General features: G+C 39.1%; 1 protein-coding gene across 1 annotated transcript in view; it reads right to left on the bottom strand.

Moving 5' to 3' along the window:
• The window catches only part of LOC104509374 (catenin alpha-3-like), a gene marked incomplete at its 5' end in the record, with an annotated part of 72,867 nt that extends 54,258 nt beyond the window's left edge, over window positions 1–18,609 (bottom strand). The window contains one exon of the mRNA XM_010151305.1: window positions 18,490–18,609. Coding sequence (XP_010149607.1) covers window positions 18,490–18,609 — 120 coding nt within the window. The remainder of the gene's footprint in view (window positions 1–18,489) is intronic.
• Between the last annotated feature and the right edge of the window lie 3,489 nt (window positions 18,610–22,098).

Below are 22,098 nucleotides of genomic sequence, written 5' to 3'. Positions count from 1 at the left end.
AAAACAAGCATGCACTAGTGGAGTGGGTGCTGCAATTGGCCATTAGATACTTGTTAAGGGGTGAAGCTCAAGTTGGTAAACCACAGAAGAAATAACTGCAACCAGAGAGAGAGCTGGAAGCATTTCCAGAGCACAAACATCTCAGGTTTGCTATGTTGGTAGGCTCTTTTTACCCCTGTACCCATGTAAGGGTTGCAAACCAAAGGCTATATAAATGTCATTAAATACTTAGGAGTGCATTGTTGTGAACAACTATACCTTAAATGCTGCAAAACATTTGGATCTCAGAACTCTAATGTAACATTTATTTGAAGAAGTTTCAGGCTGCATATTACAAGCTCTGCCTGCAATTCATGCTGTAAATGCACTGGTCTAAACTGAGTTAGCTGGGGTGAATTTGACAGTGACAGTAAAATCTTCCTCCAAAATATATTGTGTTCTTATCTGCAATACGCTTCGAGATTTCTCTCTCTTTAGCTGGTCAATCCTCCAAATTTAAGACTGCTGCTTTCCTCCCTTTTTTCTCAATGTAATGTGGGTTGTTGCCCTACTCGGTGTTAATTACTGTATCCTCCAAGATGCGGAAAACCAAACAAAAAGCCTCTGTTTTTATTTTGCATTCACCTCTTCTTGAAACAACATTCATTCCTCACGCCCCATTTATGGGATTAACCTATGTTTTGACTCCATACTTGTTAATTTACGCAAGTCTCATACATAGTCTGGCAAAGCATTCCAAGCACTTCCAAAGAGGAAGAGGACAACTAGAAGATCCTGAACACACTTCATCTGCCTTACAACAAAGCAGTGGTCTGGCATTAATGTACTGACACACAGTCATGAATGACACCTGCATGCAAAATGACGGTATAATGCAGTGCCTCACAAACAAATGCACTCGGCTACGGTTAGAGCACTGAACAAATGCACTGCCTACTTTAAGGAGCACAATTTGTGGTATAGCTAGCGTTCTGCAACCTGCCACAAGACAACACATCTGCATGAACTCCAAAGGACCACATCTTTGCCATCTGCAGGAAGGAGATAGATTTGACTCTCAGCAACAGTATGTGCCATGAATATTTTTCCAGCAGTTGTCATATAAACAGGATGTTCTTACGAGTTTAAGAAGCTATCAGAGCCCACTACTTTCTTTGCACTTTAGACTAGCCAATATCAGTAAGAAAAGCCTAACATTTGATATAAATCTAAGTTCCTTAATGCAAGTTTTAGTAAAAGCTTCACTGCCCCCATTTCTGACTTTCTGCATGCCCTGAATATAGCCTACGTCTTTTTTCCCCTCCTCGTATCACATTTTTAGTTGTACTGAATTCAGCCAAATGCCACAGTTTAAGACATAAAGTATCTGTGTCTTAATAGCTTGAATTTAGTCAACCTGACATCCCTGAAATGTAATTCCAGAAGAAAAGGGACCTCTTAATTTAAGGATGGAACATTTTTCTCCTATCAGATTACCCCAACATGAAATACTTGGCCAGCTCTATAACTAATAATACACATACACAAAAAAATGTGTTTCCAGTTCATTAGCAAAAAAGTGTTGGCTTATTTAGGGGTTATTAGATCACCAGAGAATTTATATGTTCATGTATTAATTCTCAGAAGACAGCAGATTTCTCATCCCATAATGTAATGTATTTCTGTTTTATCTTCAGAGACATCTAGGCTTGTGACTGTTTTCCTCATCCAGCAGTGAGAACATTCATTTTAGCACGACCACATTCATACAGGAAATAAGATGGAAGCTTGATGTATTTAATTTTCCTACAGCCTTTGCTGTGGTGATTTACTGAGAGGTGAGAATAACATGTAATAGCTGCTTCTCACAGTGGGGGCAGGAAGACTGATGCTGGTTGGTATCTTTTTCCTTTTGTGTATTTTCCTCTCCCTCACCTGGATGTCTGTGTTACGGGTAGTTCAACAGCAACAAAATCAGATTTGCTTTGACATGTTACTGGCCAGACTAAGCAGCTTGCCCAGAGACAGACTGGTAAATGGAAGGGGGTGGGGAAAAAAGAAGATACCCCCAGCAGTCAGTGCTTGAGCTCTGTGTTGCATTCATCAAAGTTATGTTCGCAGACAGAACCTAGAAATTATTTTTAGGTGGTGAAAAACAGAGAGAGAATCGTAACTTTACATACGATATACAAACCTTATTAAAAATAACTAGTGTTCTTTGTTAAGTCATCCTTGTGCTCCATTTTCATTGCAAGTACATACAGTGTGTGCCAGAAACAGGGAATCACTTCGAAGCTATGACCTGATCAGTCAGATGGTAAAGATTTTTAAATTGTCATCTGCAACTGAGGAAGTTTGTCATTTCAGTGCTTTGTTACTGCTGACCTCCTGGTCTCAGGCAGCTTTCAATTAACTGCTCATATTTATCTTCACCCCTCTTGACTGCTAAGAGCCAAAAAGCATTTTGGATTTTACTCCCACAGTTGCTACATGGAGTAAAAGACATGAAAAAGAAACAAGTTTGAAAACTAGCAATACTACTTTTTTTGGGTGACAAATAATGAGACTTTAACATAAAATTATCAACCACCTATCTAGCACATGAGATCACTTTTGTTTTACGTGAATAATTTTTGTGTTCTGTAGCCTACAAACAATTAGTTTCTTCCTGCCAGGCTTCTGCATTTCTCTCTAGAACTGTCACACACAAAAACCCCTAATAGTCCCATTTCAGGTGAAAATCATTAGTCCTAAAAGCTCTCAGCAGTGCAGGCAAATCATTCTGGCAAGCCTATTTTATTCTCCTCATTGAAGCACCAAGATCAGGTCTTCATCACAGTGGGTCTTAAGGAAATGGAACTTGGCAGTGAGCCATAGCATTTCAGGCAGTTGTGGGTGGATGAAGGCACTGGAAGTAATCAGTCAATTATTGGGGTCCTGCAAGCAAAAGTTTCCCTTTTGAGAATGGATTGAATATGCTTTGGGGCATTGCCACTTGCCTCTTTCAGGTTTCACAGGGCTGTATTGGCTGTGATGTCCAAGGCCTAAGAACATTACAAGGACGGGGATACTAGGCAGACACATTCTGTGTCACAAAAAACATTGAAAGACACCCCCCCTTCCACCCACTCACAGGCAGTTATAGAGTGTATCTGCTATATCTGCTACCCCACCGCTCTCCCTCATACCCAGCTATATGAAGTACTACAGGGTGCATAGTACATCTTCAGCATCACTGAACTCCCCATGTTAAATACCCCCGGCTCGGATTTGCACAGTAGCCCAGCACCAGCATGCAGAAAAAAAGTGCAATGCTGGCCCGTTTTGGTGAGCTGTGTGAGAACAGAGAAGGAGAGTGAAAGGCCAAGACACAGCCACGTGCTGCAGTGTTCCACCGGGCCTTGGGGGATTCAACAAACGCCAAATGTACATGGAAATAACACAGCCTCACAGGGAATGCAGGAGGAGCTCTGCTCTTCAGCCTGATGCAACCTGACGCACAGGCAGGTAAGATGGGAATGCTACAACCCTTCATTCAGCCAATCCCAGCAACTGCTTAAGCTGACCTGTGTCCAAGCTCAGCTCCAAAACCTAGTCAACTAGTAGTTGAGATGCCAGAGGCTGTAACTGCACACTTAAGGACAGAACTGAACAAAAGTTATTAAAAGCAAGGTGAAATACTGGTGCTTTGCACAGAGTCAGTGTACACTGATCCTGAGAAGGCCACATTCTGTAACACATCCTGCCACTCTCCATATCCATCCATGATCTCTGCAACTAAGTTCCTTGTTGTCAGTGTTCTCCATGGGTAGTGGCCTAGTTACAGTCTTTTTTACATCATTTTTGTTTAAAATTCTCCTTTTCCTTAAACACCAGTCAGTGTATAAAGATACAAGGGAGATTTGGAAGGGGGATATATAGGGTGAGAAAAAAGGGTGCCTCAAGAAAAAAATCATCATCTACTTTTTAATGGGACACTGAAGGAAGTACCCCAAAATCCAGATAGCTAAGACTTCTCCCTTTAAAAAAGGAGCACTGTGTGAAAAACCATTCTCCAAGGCCAGGGCAAGCCCAGGAAAACTCAGACAATTGGCAGGTCCACAGCCTCTTGACATTCACAGTCCAGAGTTATATGATGAAGCTTTTGAAGAGTCAGATTACTTTAAGCACTGGATGCTTTCGGCATTGCACAATGCATATGGCACGTCAGGATCTTTATCCCAGAGTTCTTACCTAAACATATAAGAGGGTATCATTTCCAAAGGAAGACAGAAAGCTTCTGACTGCAGGGACCTTGTCTACTGGCTGAGCTCCAGGTACAAAACTGTCTGGCATACATACAGTAGGACTAGGTCTATGGAGAAGAGCTTAGCACTTTTATTTGCTGGAAGTGATTCCTGATGAGTTTACGATCCATTTCCAGTATTCAGAAACTGACATACAGCCTATCAACAGAGAGACCGACCAGCATGAAAGTCAGGAAGACCATAATCCCATCCATTCATGCAACCCCATTATTTTGTAAAAACTGAACTAGCAGATACAATGAAGAAAGCAAACAAAAGCAGAAAAAAAAAAATACTATTTGAACATTGGAGACAGGTGTTGTGATAAATGTACCATACCTGTCAAAACACACATCTTTCCTGCAAAAGAGTTTTGCATGTCGTTACTCTGGTAATTAAGTCACATAGACTTCAAGTATTCTTAATGTCCTTATTTCTTTTATTACTTTCTCTTGTTCTTTTTTTTTCTTTAAAATAAGGCTTACCAGAATGGAAAAGAACAGGCTTTGTTTCTGTACACAGAATAGATTGCCACAATCACAGAAACTTCCATTATCAAATAATTGATGCTGTTATTTTCAGCCTAATTTCATTTTTAAGATTGCCCTGGGATAGCTTAGCTATATCTAATATAAGAACAATAAGAAATTCCTTCCAAAGTGTGCTGACTACTTAAACTACATATTGGTTCTCCAATATATCATGTAAAATCTCCATTGATAAGATATTTTTTATCCAGCAAAAGCAGAGCCATAAAAGCTGAACACGCTCCCCGAAACACACTCCTTGACATGGCCCTTAGGGACATGGTTTAGTGGTGGACTTAGTAGTATTAGGCTAACAGCTGGACTCAATGATCCTAAGGGTCTTTCCCAACCTAAATTATTCTACGATTCCTTCAAATACTCCTCAAATAATTCTCTCTCCATTCTAAGATTATGTTAATAATAATTTCCTGAAATATGGTTTGAACCCCATAAAACCTAAATTATGCTTAATCTGACTGATGGCTTTTTGGACACAGAAGGGTTTGAGCTTCCTTGCCTGATTCTGAGACAAGTTATACAGCACTCAACTCACTAGAAGTTCTATTGTTCCAATAAGAATAGCCAACAGAACGTATTTCACTCTCCAGGTAGAATGCCCTAATTTAGCAAAAAGGGAGAAACAGTAAAAGATACAATTTACTCTTTTAGAGAAATGAAAAAGGCATTTACGAGAACAGGAGGGAGAAGAAAATATTCCCAACCTTCCTAAGACCTGCTTCTGCTGTGCGTAAGACCTGCATAGCCCACAACAGCAGGTCTTCCATGGCTCTGAGGCTCAAGGGCATCAGGCACAGCCTTACTTTCCCAGCAGATGTCCCCCACTGAGCACTAGGCTTGAAAACTCATGCGTTCTGACATTTACACTTACCTTTAGAATTTCCTACTTCAAATGGCTCTTACTGACAACCAAAGAAAACCCATACAAACTTCCATATCCACAGGCACACTCTGAGTGGCCCCAAGATTGCACTTAAAAGAAAGGCGACAGAATACCTCTGATGCTCTCGCATCTGTCTCCACTCCCCACTCCCCATATTACTGCTGCTTCTCTTCCCTCCCTAGTGTTCTCCACCCTAACAGGAGCTTTGCAAAACAGGAAAGATATATAGCCAAATATTTCCAACAAGCAATCCCATCAATTTTTATGTAGCTTCACATATAATGAAAACAAGTATGATCTGATCCTCTTAAAGACCAGATCAAATTTCTTGATCAGAATAATTAGAAGGAGAAACAATCATGAACAAGGATTGTGATCAAGGTTGAGGCTGTACTTTGTCTTCTCTTTATGTGTAATTGCAATCCTTTGTTTACTCCCTCTTTCCACACCTCAGATTCACTGATGCTACTATTCAGTTCCCTTAAATCCATGAGCACGTCAAACAATTCAAAGTACTATCCTTCTGCCTCTGTGACCATATAAAGATTTCTTTTTTCCTTTTAACGTCTGTATCATCTGTGCCTTTCTATTGAAAAATTTGTGCAGGTTTCCATAAATTTACTTTGTCTGTGTATCTATAAACAGGAAAATATCAACAAAACAAACACAGTAACTTAGACTCACCTGTCAAGTCCATTTCTTTCCTGGTTGCAAAGACCACTCTTAATCACTCCTGAACACAGAGAGTATTTTATTCTCTCCTCTAGTAGGTTATTATCTATTCCAAAAGCCTAGGATATAATTCATTATGTTCATACTGATTTGCAAAGGAGAGAGATGTGTTGTGATCATAGCTGTGTATTGGTTAAGTTTGCGTTACTCCATGCAAAGCTTCTGCTGATAAATTCTTCCCCAGCAATAGGACTAAGCATTGTTAATGGAAATTAACACATGGGATTTCAGCAGTTAGATTTCCTAAAAAAAAAAAAAAAAAAACGAAAAAGGAAGACTAAACAAAAAAAAAAAAAAAACCACAACACACACACACAAAACATTGTTTGATACCTCCTGGTACACTGGAAAGAATTTTTATTTTAGCTGAGAGTGTTAAAACATGGGGAATTGTTATAGAGCCCTCTTGATTCTACTGTTCTTTGGACTCTTCTAAAAGGTGGAACGCTTTGTGTTTCTCCTGAACACAAAATGATTCAGGAAGGAAAAAAAGATTACAACTGCAGATACTCAAAAAAACCAACCAAACGACAAGGAACACAAAAAAAAAAAACCACAACCCACACACCTCTTGATGCTCTATGCATAGAAAATATCTATGGAAGAAGACAACCCATGCCATCAAAGTAAGACAATTTTTCCATTATCTCCAAGTGAATTACACAGTAACACTGCTGTGTCTTCTTAATGTTCATTCTGAGTACAATTCACATGAATTGTGTGCTGGCAGCAAAGAAAGTCAGGCCTCAAAGTAAGAAGCAAGCAATTCAGTTTTAAAACATTTAATTTACTGAAATTGCTCTTGTCCAATTAGAATAGATTCTGACCTCATCTATATTGGTGTAAGTTTATAACACTACCAAGTTCCTGAAACAATTTCAGATTTAAACTAGTATAAATAAAGTCAGCTCAGAATATAGAAACTAAATATCGAAATCAATAAAATAAAAGGTAAGGCAGATGACCTAAGGTGGTAATTCTCAAGACAGTCTCCATAGACCCCCTGGGTTATACAGACCTATTGACACTGATTGTAACAGAGACACTGGACAAGGCATCAAAGAATTCCCCTGCAAAGTGGATCATATATGACTGCCGATTATTTCCTAAGTAATCCTCTAGGCAGAGAAGTTTCCATTAATCACAAAACGTCATATAAATCTGAAGATGCCCAGCTCAGATCTGTTTCTCAAACCACCTCTCTGTTACCATTTCCAATTATTCTCAAAAATTCTGTATACCTCAAAGCTAGATTTGGCTAATGAGGGGATTATTTTATTAAGAATCACAAACTCATCCAGGGATTTTTTCTTAAAATTTATGACTCGTTCTCTGTTATGGAGAGAGTTCACGAATAAGAAGTTGATCACATCCAGAATGAGTATGACAACAAAATTTCATTGATTACAGTTCAGATGTGGAACATAAAGCGGACAAGACGCGACACACAGAAACACAGTTTCTCTGACTCCTCCTGTGTGTAACCTGCATGTGCACAAGAGGCTCAGAGGAGCCCAGCAAATCAGCCCAGAGGCAAACCAGTCAATCATCTGATGCACTGTATGCCCAGGCAAGCAAGCTGCCTCTCACCGCAACAAGATCAGCATCATTTTGCATCTGTAAGGAAAGAGTATGTCAATTCTCCCCACCTTCTGAACTAAGCAGAAGCCTGCAGCCACTGCACTGCCTTGTCTCACCTCTCTCCAGGAAAGGTGATGTCTCTTCAGCTACAGAAACTCCCTAGGAACCCCATGCGATATCCCAGGCTGCAGACCCACGTGTGCTGCCCAGGAACTGACTGCCGCAGGAACTTCAGGTGAACTGACTCCCATGACTGCTACCAGAAGGCAGCAAACCCAGACAACTTTCAGAAAAGACAGTGGAGTGATTTGCAATTCTTTGTGGTCTTAGAAAATATTACAGCATGCTGAAACAGTTTAAATGTGTTGATTTCCAAAGTGCACAGCAAAAGGTGCCAGTTTGTTATCAACATTTGGAGGAATAAGGCCATTTCTCTTGGTGGTTGGCTGAGTTCGACCAACAAGGTTGCTTCAGTGTTGTTAGGATTTTGGGTATTACAACTAAGAGGCCAGTTACTGAAGTACCTTGTCATCAGTTGTTTCCAACACATTTTTTTAAAAATCATCCATTTAAAGTAATTAACTCATTTTGGATCACTAGACATAATGTTGATGCAGCAACACATGCATTTCTCCTGTTATTTGTTCATCAGAAATGCTGGTGACCACTTGTAATTCTAAAATCATTCCAGAGATTTCAAGATTTTTCCCATTTTGCAGTGGAGCAGAAAATAAAGCACTCTGAAAAACCTTTGTGAAGAGGAGAGACACACTACCCAGAATTACAAATATCGAAATCACTAGACCATGTTGGTTTAAGCCTTATGAATCAAATAGAAGAGGAACTTTAATCTGAATTTAGAGGAAACACGATTTCTGAGTAGAAGTCAGTCAGCCTGTCTCACGCTCTTAAAAAAAATATACCCAAACATAACTTTTTAATTAAAATAAAACCCAAACAAACCACAAGTCCAGCAGTTACCTGTACGAGAAATGTCACAGCTAATCACAGCCATTTTGGAGTCTCGGCTCTGTAGCACAGAATTATTCCCTTGTGCATTTTAATACGCAGGTTCATTATTTCACCTTTACTCTTGGCTAAATCATATAATCCCCTTTTGAGTGCTGTATCTGTCCCAGACAGAGTTACTCCTCCCTATCAGGTGCTCTTTATTTCTGTCTTCCTTGCCAAGTGTGAGGAGCTCTAATTATTTAGGCCAGAAAAATAAAATCATTGCAATAAGAGCAAGTAGTCACTTTGTCAAACGACTCTCTAATCCTAGATTCTCAACACAGGCACCCAAGTCTAGTTAATGTCACCGCATCTTCAGCAGCTCAGAGAATACCTTTTTTTCTTTAAAAATCCTAATCATTAGGATAGAGAGCCTGATCTTACAGGCTCTGCGCAAGAAAATCCAACACCACTTTAAAGTTAGCAATAGGTTTGCCTTAGGAAGGGCTGAAGGAATAAGGCTCACAGACTTAATCAAATGAATTCTAAATCACTTTGCTTCTTTTTCGAGCACTAAACGTTTCCGCTTTGAATCTCCGAATCATCCTAAATTTGAACTGTATTTTCTTGTCATAAACCAAAGAGAAGTCAAATATACTGGCCTGTGTGGGAGTGGATCTCCAGCAGTCTCTCATCTGACCATTTTTCCATCATTAACATTCTACTCTGCTACACAAGATCCTGCTTTATTCATCACATTGCCAAACATGCTATCTGACACTGCAGGCAGTTGCAACAGCCACACCTTGAACCATTGGTGGGTATAAATTAGAAAAGAAAATTAAATTATCTTCTGCTTTCCCACATCTTTGATTAGGGTTAAATAATTAAAATGTACACTGCTATGGATTATTCCTGAAGACCAATCAAAAGCTATTATTACTTCAGAAGATAGTATAGTATTTCCAAAATGACCGTTTTCACTACTTGTACTTGACTGCCTAGTGAAGTGTTGCTGAAGAGCAGCAGCAGCGTGAAATTAAAGGTGCCCACTTTAACCAACCACCTGGAACCTTGCCTGGTTCATCACGGGAAACCTGCCTCTCCCTTTTTCACCATACTTCCTTCCTTCCACTTATTCCTTACTTCCTCGGTTGTGATGAGAGCAGTGGATCCGAGCTCTCTTGAAACTACACTCTACAAGGTCCCGTCTTGGGAATAGCCAATCCTTACGGCCAACATTTGCACACAAATGAGAAGCAGCAAGGAGAGTCTAGTGTCTCCACCAAGCAGAGCATTGAGGGATTGTGGGACAGGAGTTTATGAGGATGACATGGGTGATTAGCAGCTGACTCAATCAGGTCAGGGTGAATCAGTCACTATGATTTTTAGAAGTGGCTGGAGGAGCTCAGCATGTAGCACAGCTTCATCTAGCAACATCAAACAGTTACACTACCTAACTCTGTTTTACCTGTGATGTCCACTGTTAAAGCACACGACAAATACTTTGCACTCTTTTGGGGTTTTTAATAAACTCTCTTGAGAAATTACAAACTATTAACACCAAAACATTTATTCCTTTTAAGGCTCACCTCACTCCCGCTGTATATAAAGAGCTCCCTGGGAGGACATTGCTGCCTAACAGAACACTGTAATTGTCGTATTATCAGGTATTGTTGCATCAGTATGTACCATTGTCTTCAGACTGACCCCATTTACATTCCACAAATTCTGTTCTTATCCCTCACTGGAATAAACATATCATCTAAAGTACCAGTGTATTTCATTTGGGGTAAAAACAAGCATCAGTTTCCAGCCTACTGAAAGAACAGGGTTCTAATCTGAGCCACAAGATACCACAGAATTAAAATACCCACACATCAAAATTCATACAGGAAACCTATGTAGTACCCTAACACAGCTTTGGGTACAAAATAAGTGCAAGTCCCCATGACATGCACTCAAAATTCTTTATCAGCTTTTTAAGTCATGCCCTTCTATTGCTACCTACTTAGTTGTTACTCTTATTTAATTCCTAGCTGAAGATCTCATTTCCTTCCCATTGTCACACTCAATTTTGTGTGGTGTGTGTTAAATTACCCAGGCACTCTGTGGTTAAACTTAAAGCATCACCCATCCTTGGATCCCAAGAGATTTTAGATACCAGCACTATCTAACAGAGACAATCCTAGACTGGAATGATTGAGCCAAACCCAAGACATTTTGGGCACAGGTAAACAGTAACTCAAGTTTCATAGGAACAGCAACAGACTGAGCTTTGGAAAGACCAGGGTGGGAGCCTTTTGAACCCTCTGCTCAAGTCCCAGGCTTCCTACAAGTCCTCTTCTGTCTTCCCAAGAAGGTGAGAGGCAGGTTTAAATAAACCCCACACATCTATCTCAACCTCCATACAGCACTACTGTTTTTATTTCTGAAAAATGTATAACTCTCTCAGAACTTCCCTTTCTTTCTTTAAAATTTTATTTCCCTTCTAATATCAAAGTTTTAAGGGCTTTTGCCATGGGCACAGCAGATAATAGTTCAGCTCTTCATATCTGTGAGCCTGAAGGCTTTACATACTAAATAAATATACCCTCCACAGACTATAGGAAAGAGATTATTTCTCATAATTCTTACTCAGGATGCAAGATAAACCAGAATTCTGTCCATTTCCCCCAAATTCCAACACACAAGAATAGCACACACAAGAATACTTCAAAGACATGCAAATCAGTTATGCTTTTCATAGAATCACAGAATGGTTTGGCTTGGAAGGGACCTTAAAGCTCATCTAGTTCCAACCCCCCCGCCATGGGCAGGGACACTTTCCACTTTTACCTTCATAACTGGATTTTTGGCATGATTTGAGTGACTATTTCTCTCCTTGTACATTTTTAAGACAAAAATATACCTCCCTGTTTCTGTAAACTTCCTCCATTTATCACAGCTGTGGAAAAAGCAATTAAGTGCAAATGGTTCCTCTGAGTTTTGGATAGACCATTACTGGGCCAGAAGAGGAATCCCATCCACTCCTCAGTTAGTCAGTGTTCACACGTTCAGCAGAAATTCAGTACCTTTCAAAAATTAGAGTACCTCTTTATGATGACCCTTTTCATTACTTAGTAAAAATGAACCTCTTGTTACTCCCTCATCACACTAAGATCAGGCTGGCTTCTGAAGCCATCAGCATTAAACATGTAACAGCTATCAGGCACTCAGATGCAAATGGGACCAACTATGCAAACTCCTTGGTTTACAAGGTTTCTTGTCTATTTTACCTAATTTTGATGCTCATATTTCTACAGGTAAAAACTCTATGAGAATACCAGTAAAAGTTTCTTCCTGCTCCTTGTGCAGCTGCACACTGGGCAGACCAGATCGCCGTATCATGAGCCACACACACCAAAAGCCAAAAACACTCAAAGAAACCAACCGCACACACACAGAGGCTGCCAACAGTTGGGTTTTTAAAGAAGTTCTCTGCCATGTCTCATTTTCTTCCTTGTCATTTGATTCTCCTTCCTTCAAATCGAAAAGGCATGACTTTTTCCTCAGAGGTCTGGCTTCCATGCACAGATAGAAAAATTGCACACATGGAGAGAACAACTGCTTAGAGCTTAAAATCATGCAAGACTGGCACAGAGGACAGACAAATGCAATTGAAGAGCTCAGCTGTAAAACTCTGGTGTATGTAGTGGCAAAGTTGATGGGGGATACAAAAGTCTTCTACCTCACCACCATGACTACATATAAAGCATTGTAAATAGGGGAATATCAGCCCTTTCAGGTGGGCAGGGGAAAGGAAATCTTTCACCCATGAAGCAAACCATATAGACCCACAGAACAGGCAGTAGCAATGGCTAAATAACAAAGCCATAATCATGGAACTACACAGAAATGTCAGGTGGCTGAAAACAGAATCATCATAATTTTACACTCTTCTAGCTACTGAGATTGATGTTGTTTGCTTTTTTTAAGTGAAAGGCCAAAGCAATTCTTTTAATTACACAAAAAAAAGACAGAGAGGTGTTATTATGTCAAGGGGGAGATAATAAGCTAGAACACTGGAAATACAACATAAACTCTCATTTTATAATTTATATTGTGTGACTAAGTATTAAAGGAAAGAAAAGAGGGCATTTTCAGAAAAGCTAATGGGACTCAAATGCCTACATGTCCTTAAAACTGAAAAAGTGAAGTGCTGGGCTTGTTTGAAAACTCCTAAACAAGAACTCTTAAGACATCCAACCTTGCAGAAGAATAGACAGTGGCAGAGTTAATACAAAGGTAAGTAAACACACCCACTTATCAATCCAGGATGGCATTTCAAAAGACATAATTCTGCCTTTTCCCTCAAATACACAACCAAATGTACTACCACTCTTAAGTCTAGAAAAATAATTATGTATTCTCATTCCAATTCATCAAATAGCACAAGCCTTAAAAACTTCCGTAATTCCTGCCCTTGGATTTACATCTCAGTTACTGCACATCTTTTAAAAAGGCATGGTTATGGATATAAAGGCTACAAGCAGTTAATTAATGCACTGCACCTCTTAGCTAAGCTATCCCAGTAGTTAATTGTCAAAAACATTTGCTTTCTGCTTTGAGCTTTTCTGACTTCCATCAATTGCATCTTGTCATACTTCTGCTACTAAAACAAAGATTTAGTGAAGTACCACTATTTGTGATATCTCCAAGCCATAACTTTTTCCAGATAAACTACAGTGACTGAGCTCCTTAAGTTTTTCATCATAATGCTTGTTTTCTTGACAAGCAATTCGCCTCTACCCTGAACTCCCTCTGATGTTCAGCATACTATTTAAAGTGTTTGTCACCCAATGAATCTGCCAGTTGATAGGTGATAATCTCTTTTGAAAACCTGGCTCCAGTTTCTGGAGTAGAGCACTTGGAGAACAAATCTCATATTCAACACAATACCATCTTAAAAAGCAAAGTAAACAATCCAAGGTAGAGAATGAAAGTGCACTTACTCCTTCTTAACAAAGAGAAATACCATTTCATTGTAAAAACAAGTCTTCGTTCCAAAACTAAGAATTTTAAAATGTAAAATTGAACTGTATGATCATGAAGACAAATGCAGTACTGGTAACAATGGACTAGTCTGAAATAAAACAGGTTAAGGGCTCTGATCCATCTCCTGGAAGCATTATCTCCTATAAGCAAAGTGAATTACTGTGTACCCCATAAACATCTCTGATAAAGCCCTTAACTCCTTCGGTTTCTAATGCAACTTCTTAAAACAATTCTAAACACCACAGTCATTAGGAAGCAATGCCAAAAGGTTTTCAAATAGAATAATCAAAATGGTTCCACATAGATTCAGCCCTTTAACACACAATTACCTCAAGGGCATACAATCAAAATCAAATAAGTAAACCTTAAATCAGCATAACATTACAAAAGGACACTCCTTTTGTGTGTACTTGCATACTGAAGTTCTGTTGTCAACTGTCAGATTACTACATTGCTGGAGACTTCTAGGCAAAAACTAAGTGTCATTGAATCACAGCCAGCATGGCTACAGGCGTCCTAAAGGCACTGTTAACACTCAGAACAACAGCAGCAGTGATAATTTTTTAGTTTGACAGGTGCTAAATACCTGACTATAATTCTATTTTTACTACAGCTATTGCCCAACACTTCTGAAATGACCTTACAGTAAGAGCATTATAAAGAATGGCCTTAAAGCAGTACTGTTCCAGCAGAGGAACGTATGGACACCTGCCCTTCAATAGGAACAAAGTCCCATGTAAGAACAAAGGAAGTGCGCATCTACTACAGCATCCCAAGAGCGTTGGGATCTATGACTAAGTCCCCTCTTATCCCAGAGTGCTTTACCATTTTGTCCTATCCCATTTCCCCTGTAAGTATTCATGTTGCAGATCTAACACATTTATTTATGTAACACGTATTTAGGTTGATACAAAACAAGGCTCAATGTAAAGCTTACTTAACTCTTACTGGAAGCATCCCAGTAAATCACAGAGCAAGAGAACAGTTTTACAACTCGCTGTGGCATGAAGCTATTCTTTTTTTAGTCAAATTTCAGAGATGACAGTCAGTGTCAAGGAAATTAAAAGCTTGTTTTAATTCAAAGGGATTCCTAGACAATCTCCTGGACAAAAAAGGAAAACTACATTTCTTGGAGACAGGTATCTCCTGGAAGGCTTCAAAACTGCAGACTGGCCATAAACTGATATTTTCAACCCAAAGAAGTTTGTCTAGTGGATGCAACCCAACCCTAGAAACACGCAGAAAGGTTAGTTCGCCACATGTTAGATGGATGAAGGAGAGAGACTATTAAGTGAGCAAATGAGTAATAAAATAATGAGATTGCTGAAAACCAAGTAATTTTAAGTCCACTTAGCACACTGAAGCATCTCTATGCTGGGTCACACAAATGTCACAATGGGAAGAACGAGAGGCACAGGAACATGAAGCCCATAGCAGGGCTGGGGGTGGGTCTGCAGTAGCCAGCACTTTGCTTGGCCAGCCAAGCGACCACAACCTGAGTGTGAACAGCTCCTGTGCATTTCTTCACCTGCATCATTTATCAGCACTTGGAAGAGGTCAGCCTACATTGCACTGTTGGTACTTTATCTTCATCTGGCCTGAGTTAAACATACTTCCAACTAACCTGGCTATTGACCCTTCTCTCAGAAATGTAAGGCAAACCTGTAGAGATGGAGCTCTGCGTTCCTCTAGCCTACAGCAAGAAGTAAAGCTCTGACACGCAGCAATGTATTTGGGAGCAGATATAAATATGGTAGGAGTTCATCACAGACTGTAATAGTAACTAGACTTGGCATATAGATACAATTCAGTATTTCACAGTGTTTGGGACCCAGAATAATGGCAAAGAGCATCGTTCAGGCTTCTTGACCACAATACTAGATGTCATCTACACGGTTCAGCTTTGCAGCATTAAAGTCTCCAACTCCAAGAACTTCCCAGCTTCCTCCTCTGTAATCACCAAAGAATTTAGCCACCCTGACCAGTTCCGTGCCAGCTATTTGCAAAATCAGAATCTGAAAGCTCTGAGAAGTCTGACCAACATATGCTAGTAACTTGTGGGTTTTGTATAAAGAAAGCCAGAACTTAATTACTGGCCTCACTGCCCATTTTAAAAAGACATTTCTGTTGGCAATCTGCTGACTGTGTGAAAACACAAGACTTTCTACCCCATTCTGAAAATTTCCAGTTAAAAGCAATTTAATATAAACCATCAACCCAAACACACTTGCCTCTTGTATACTTCTACCACTCATAGGAGTTTGATCCCTATTTATAAATCAGAGTCAACGTGGGTGATTTTAAACATCCTTCAAAAAAAAACAGTTTTAATTTCCCATCTGTCCTGTAAACTTCAACACTGAAGAATTACGTTGCTATATTGCACTTGATGTCTCATGTCTAAAAAATAAGGACAGAAGCAGATAACCATATTTCATTCAAAAGCAATATTCATTACTTTGACTACATAAAACACTTACTTTACCATGAATGGATTTATATTCATACTGTATATAATTGTTTGTCTCCAAACAGATGGTAGTGACTCAACATTTGCCAGTAGGGCTATGAATATGCCCTTAATCTAATAGAGAGAGCACATAAATTGTTATCAATTAAATGTGCACACTCCACAAACTCAAGATAAAAATGTCACCAACTCTAAACGGCTTCAGTCCCAATCCAGGTCTGTGCTTTTGGCAGAGTAATTAACCCAAACCTTAACCCTTTCATAGTCAGACCACTTTCTTTCCAAAGCAGGACACAATTAAAAGCATCTTCTTTAATAAATAAATATGGCAGCTTTTCAAATCCCTCACTGCAAATTCTCCAAGCAACTGCTGTTGAGATTAAACTCTCAAAACCAGGTAAAATACTACTCTAGAAAAACATAAAACGACTTATCGGGTATAGAAAGCAAATTAACTAAGACACAGAGAACATCTCTAGTCTCTCTCATCTGGTTTTGCTTTGTTGTTTGGGGGGTTTTTTTTAAATAATTTCAGCTTTTGCCTAGTTTATTTTCTTAATAGCATTGCATAACATTTTGGAAAGATTCAATCACAGAAGATAGAACAGCCTATCTTCTGTTCTGTGACTGAAAGCAGGCAGTGCTTTTACACCTAATACACCTTTAGTACCTCCAAATGCAAAAGCTTCTGACAACACAGTTAAATATAGAGCAGAAACAGCATGGGGAGATAGATGCATGCCTGCTATTAAACAAGGATGTTGAGATTCTCCAGATGGCTTGAAAGTGCAGAGTATTGTGATGGGAAGGGCAGTGAAGATCTGAAAACAGAAGAAAAGATGCCCTGCTGCAGACAAAATTAAGTGTTATTGAAGCATATTCAGAGTCTGCTAGAAAGCCAGACATATATCACTTGAAATAACATGGAATTTTGCAAAGTCAAGAGTGAGAATTCAAACTAGAGAAAGCTACTCCCAATGAAAGTATGATGACAGCCTGAGAAGTAATTACAGAATTTAAACTCAGAAACACTCTCCAAGCCCTTGCAGATGTGACATTTATAGTGTTTAAGACAATTATGAGATCAGATAACATAAACCCACATCAGTTGCCAGTTAAAACATTGTCTTCTGGTTGCTGGCAACCCCATGTCAAAGGGCACAAAGAACTATGCTATATGCTACCAGAGTAACAGCTCCCACCACACTGAAACTCACCCAAGCCAACTGCTCTCTGACCTCCCTATTTCAAGAATCAAATATTCATGTGTTCAGATACCATCTGTCCCCGAGCCCTTTCCTAATTTTTAACTATCTAATCAATTACCTTACACAAACAACTCTAAGTGATCTGCCCCCAAGCAAACGAAGCGTTTGACAACACTGACACCAAGCGACAGAATCAGAAAAACATAAACCAAAACCACCTCCATGTAGAAACGTTAGAGCAGTTTATCAGTACACTCTGAAAGAGGCAAAGTCTTACTTTATCAAGAACACAAAATGATGAGAGCTGACATTTTCACAGAAGCCGTGCGTACATAACAAATAAGCTAACGTTAACAATATCTTGCAAGCACGAGTGAAAGACTGCGTACACTTCAAAGCTTTATACAATCTAGCCTGGTAAATTCCTTTCCAAAGAAGAGAAAATCAGTGGTTTCCATGCACAGTCAATATATGATTCCTTTAACTTATATGGATTTTGTTCAGTTTTCAAGTCAAAAATATCCCAACAGTACTTTTATGCCCTTTAATAAAAAAAAAAGAAAAAGTGATGTGTTAATGCAGAGTTTAATAAACTGCTAAGTCTCACTGACTTGCTTTACCCATCTTTCTGTTGAGAAACCAAAACTCATGCAGCCCAACATCACACCCATTAAACAGAATTGTCACCCCTCCTGCTGGCTTACCTGATGACATGACACACAGCATAAAACCCTACTGATACAACAGTAACTGTCAGCCGCATCAGTTTTACCACCCACACTGTTTATGCCCTCCTACCAGGCTTCCATCTTCTTACCTGCTGACGTTTGTATGCCAAATAATCAAGATTCTCCAGATCTTTTTGAAACTTCTGGTAGGTTTTCTGAAGGTCAGATTTACTGGATACATTTCTTAAAGATTCAAATGTTCTTTGAAACTGTAATGGTAAAAAAAAAAAAAAACAACAAAACACAACATCACTTACACAGCTGCTGTATTTTTCACTGTATTAGGATTTTATTCTACTAATGTTACAGAGCTGTGTCACCTCTTGAGTATACCAACTTCTAGACATTCCTCCAATTTTCTTTTGAAATCAATCCCAGGATTCAAAGCATAATACATATGACCTGATTAATTAAATTAAATCCCCTAATTTCATAGGTCAGACTTGTGTAAGACAAAGCACTAGCAACCAACACAATTGCTAAAGGTTATTTCTTTTTTCATGCCATGTTACAGGATGGAATTTATTCAGATAGATTTAATTTTATTTCTACCTAATAAAAGCACATGCAAATTTATACAGGCCATGAACTCATTCTATCAAGCCTAACAGTGGATCTTTATATATAAGAGAATATTCCCTATCAAGTTAATTTACTTAAGAGTAATTTGCAACACCAAATACTCAGCTGTATGAAAGTTGGGACAATGTTAATTATACTTTGTTACAGATCTTACTTTTAAATTTAAAACTTCCTTCATGCATAGACTATTATTAAAAACAGTACTGGTATTTTTCAAAGTGATGAACAATACCAACCCAGCTGTAGGGAACTACAACAGAAAGGCTCAGATCTGTGCGAAAGGAGACGGGGAGCTACCTTCCTTGCTACCTTCAGGAAATCATGAACCTTCTCCGGCTTTCTGTTTCCCCATCTATAAATATTACCCTCCACCTCAAGCATGTGACAGCTGTAAAGCCCTAAGTAGTTTAGAAATACTTTGTTATCACAATGATCACCACCAGCAGCAAGCCTATGAACATTTATTTACACTGACATAATCAGGAAGAACTACATGTCTGCTAGCTCTATCCAAAAAACTGACTTAGCTTCCTAGGGTTACTGGCCCTGTAGATGAAGTACCTACTCTAAGCTTGGCTGTGGTACTGATGTTCAGGGAATGAGGCAAAAGCCCAAAAGACGGACTGCTTTCCACTCAGTTCTGGAAAACCAAGCACTTCAGTAGCAACTAGAGCACACATTTGTCTATTACTTTGCTAAACTTACAGCCACTGAGTTGGAAAAATGAACCATAAGCAGAGAAGGAAAAATAAAAAAACCACCATCACACTGAAACAACTCCATTCATCTCCAGTCCTTCAAAAAGTCACAAGAGAACTGACACCTAGTGCTGACTGTGGATGTGGACTGCTGCAGTGACTCATTCTGTGGGCATCTGACTGACACCAAGCCCAAGGTGTATACGCTGTCCACCAGCCACTAGCTGTTAGCTCTGCATCTTTCTGTAAAAGATTAAGGTCACTGTACACTGCTGCTACCTCGTTCAGCTGTCGCAAGCAAACTGATCCATAATACGAGCATTTGAGGAATAAGTAATGATATTAAAGGCAGTTGCTGTCTGCTTTTTAAAGTCTAGTTCAATTATTACATTTCAATAACACAATTGTGCAGCTGCACTTCATGGCATCCTTTATGGAATCCCAAGGAAATAGCTTCTGTACTAGTCAAGTTGTTTGGTCTGAAGTTTTGGTTTAAGTCAATATCAAATTTGGATAAGAAGAGTCTTAGTCTAGGACTTGGTATAGGCCACAGTCTCGAAGAGCATAGGAATACCTTAGGTAGACAAAATTCTCTCTAAGTTTAAAGGGATTCCCTTGACAAGCCTGGGAACCTCGATATGGGCCATGAAAATTACTGGCCTGTCAGCTAAACAGGAGGCCAGGCCACAAAAACATGAGATCATAAATACGCAGTGCAAAGTACTGCATTACTTACGATTCAGAGATGCAGGAGAAGACATCATTAAATATGGAGTAAAAACTCTTATTCCTGGTAATAGTCTTACAGTCTCCATGTAAACAGAAAGACGTATGGGGACAGCAGATACTGCCTCTTCAGCGTGTGAATGATGATGTCTTAGAAACCACATACCACTAATGCCATTGTCTGGGAGTCCAGCTAAATCATAAGAGTGACATAACCAAAGGTCTGGCTGCACATCCTTTACCTGGTCTCCTTCTGCGGACTTGGTTCAGATTTAGGGCCAATGCTGCAAAAAGCCAGTCTCTTACTCAAGAAAAAGAAGAAATGGCTCTTTTCTGGTTTGTCTAGAGCTGCAGAAGTGAAAGAGTATTTGTCTCTCATCATCTTCCACTGTGCATGCAGCAAAACAGCACTGAAGTACTTTATCCATATTTCTCTACATTTTCACATGGATTAGAAGTTGAATTGAACAAGAAGCAAATTTTATTTCCATTCTGACATAAGGAAGCCATTCATTAAAAGATACCTTCTTGTTTTTATAGCATACTGCTTCTTTAAAAGACTAAATTGTACTGTTTTAAAACACCAGGCGATATGGTTGAAAAAATACATTCAAAACTTGCCTTAAATTCCAATTACTGAACACACATACTTAAGAGGAAATAGTTGCCCTCCCAATATTTTGCTGTAATGGAACAGGCAACATGCCTCTTTGGAGAGGTTTATAGAGAGTAGGTCACACAGCTTTTTCCATTCAGAAAATATGTATTATTTTGCCCTCATTTTAAGAAGGTCTGAGGATATGCATTTTGATGGCAAACAGATACTGCTTTGCATACATTTCCTCATTTTTGCCTTCCAAAGCAGAAGCAAGTTATAAAATAAATTTCTCTAGATCAGAATCATCTGTGCACACTTGAGTTACAAATAATTGTTGACCACACAAGCCACTCTACATGACACTGACTTCATTACTATACTGCCAAGAGAAACTGATTTTCCAAGTTTATTTTATCAACCTAGAATTTGCCTTCCAAGATTAGCGCTCATAGAAGGAAATTGCAGATTTCCCTAGTATTGTCTTATAAGCACTGCACTTCAGTGTTAAGTAAGTGTTGCTGTAGAAGCAAAACACAGTAATAACTACTTGAAGTAAACAATTCAGGAATGCTCTTTTTTTCCTGATTAAGTTCCAAGAGAGTATACTTCAATGGAGTCCTAGTCATGGATTGGAGCATGCAGGCATTTACACAGTAATTTAAAATACGTCTGCTTTTCTAATATCCCACCTTCCAACTTTCCCCAAATAATTTTCAAATTTCATCATCAGACATACTAGAGATTTCTCAAACTCAGTTGTACACTGGCAGCTTAACATTGCGTGTTAACCTACACTACAAACGACCTTTGTATCCTAGACCTCCCTAAGCTTTGTGCTTACAACTTACTTGATTTGGAAATTGCCTCACAACTTTACAATCATTTATTTTTATAAAAAATTAGTATATAAATATCTTTCATACTATTTATGTTAAACCAAACCAGAAAAATTCTGTCCTATTTTAAGAAAGCCTTATCCATTAAAATAAGCTCTACTTCTTTCACTTCCCCTCCCCCTTATGCCTGGGCTGTGCAATGAGTTTGTATAAAGCGTAAGACCAAGTGAGTCCAGATCAATTTGCTTTCATAGAATC

The sequence above is a fragment of the Eurypyga helias genome, unplaced genomic scaffold, assembly GCF_000690775.1.
Source record: "Eurypyga helias isolate BGI_N326 unplaced genomic scaffold, ASM69077v1 scaffold4095, whole genome shotgun sequence".
NCBI classification, from domain to species: domain Eukaryota; kingdom Metazoa; phylum Chordata; class Aves; order Eurypygiformes; family Eurypygidae; genus Eurypyga; species Eurypyga helias.
The sequence above is the reverse complement of the archived record's forward strand: the minus strand, read 5'-3'. Positions and strand labels throughout refer to the sequence as shown.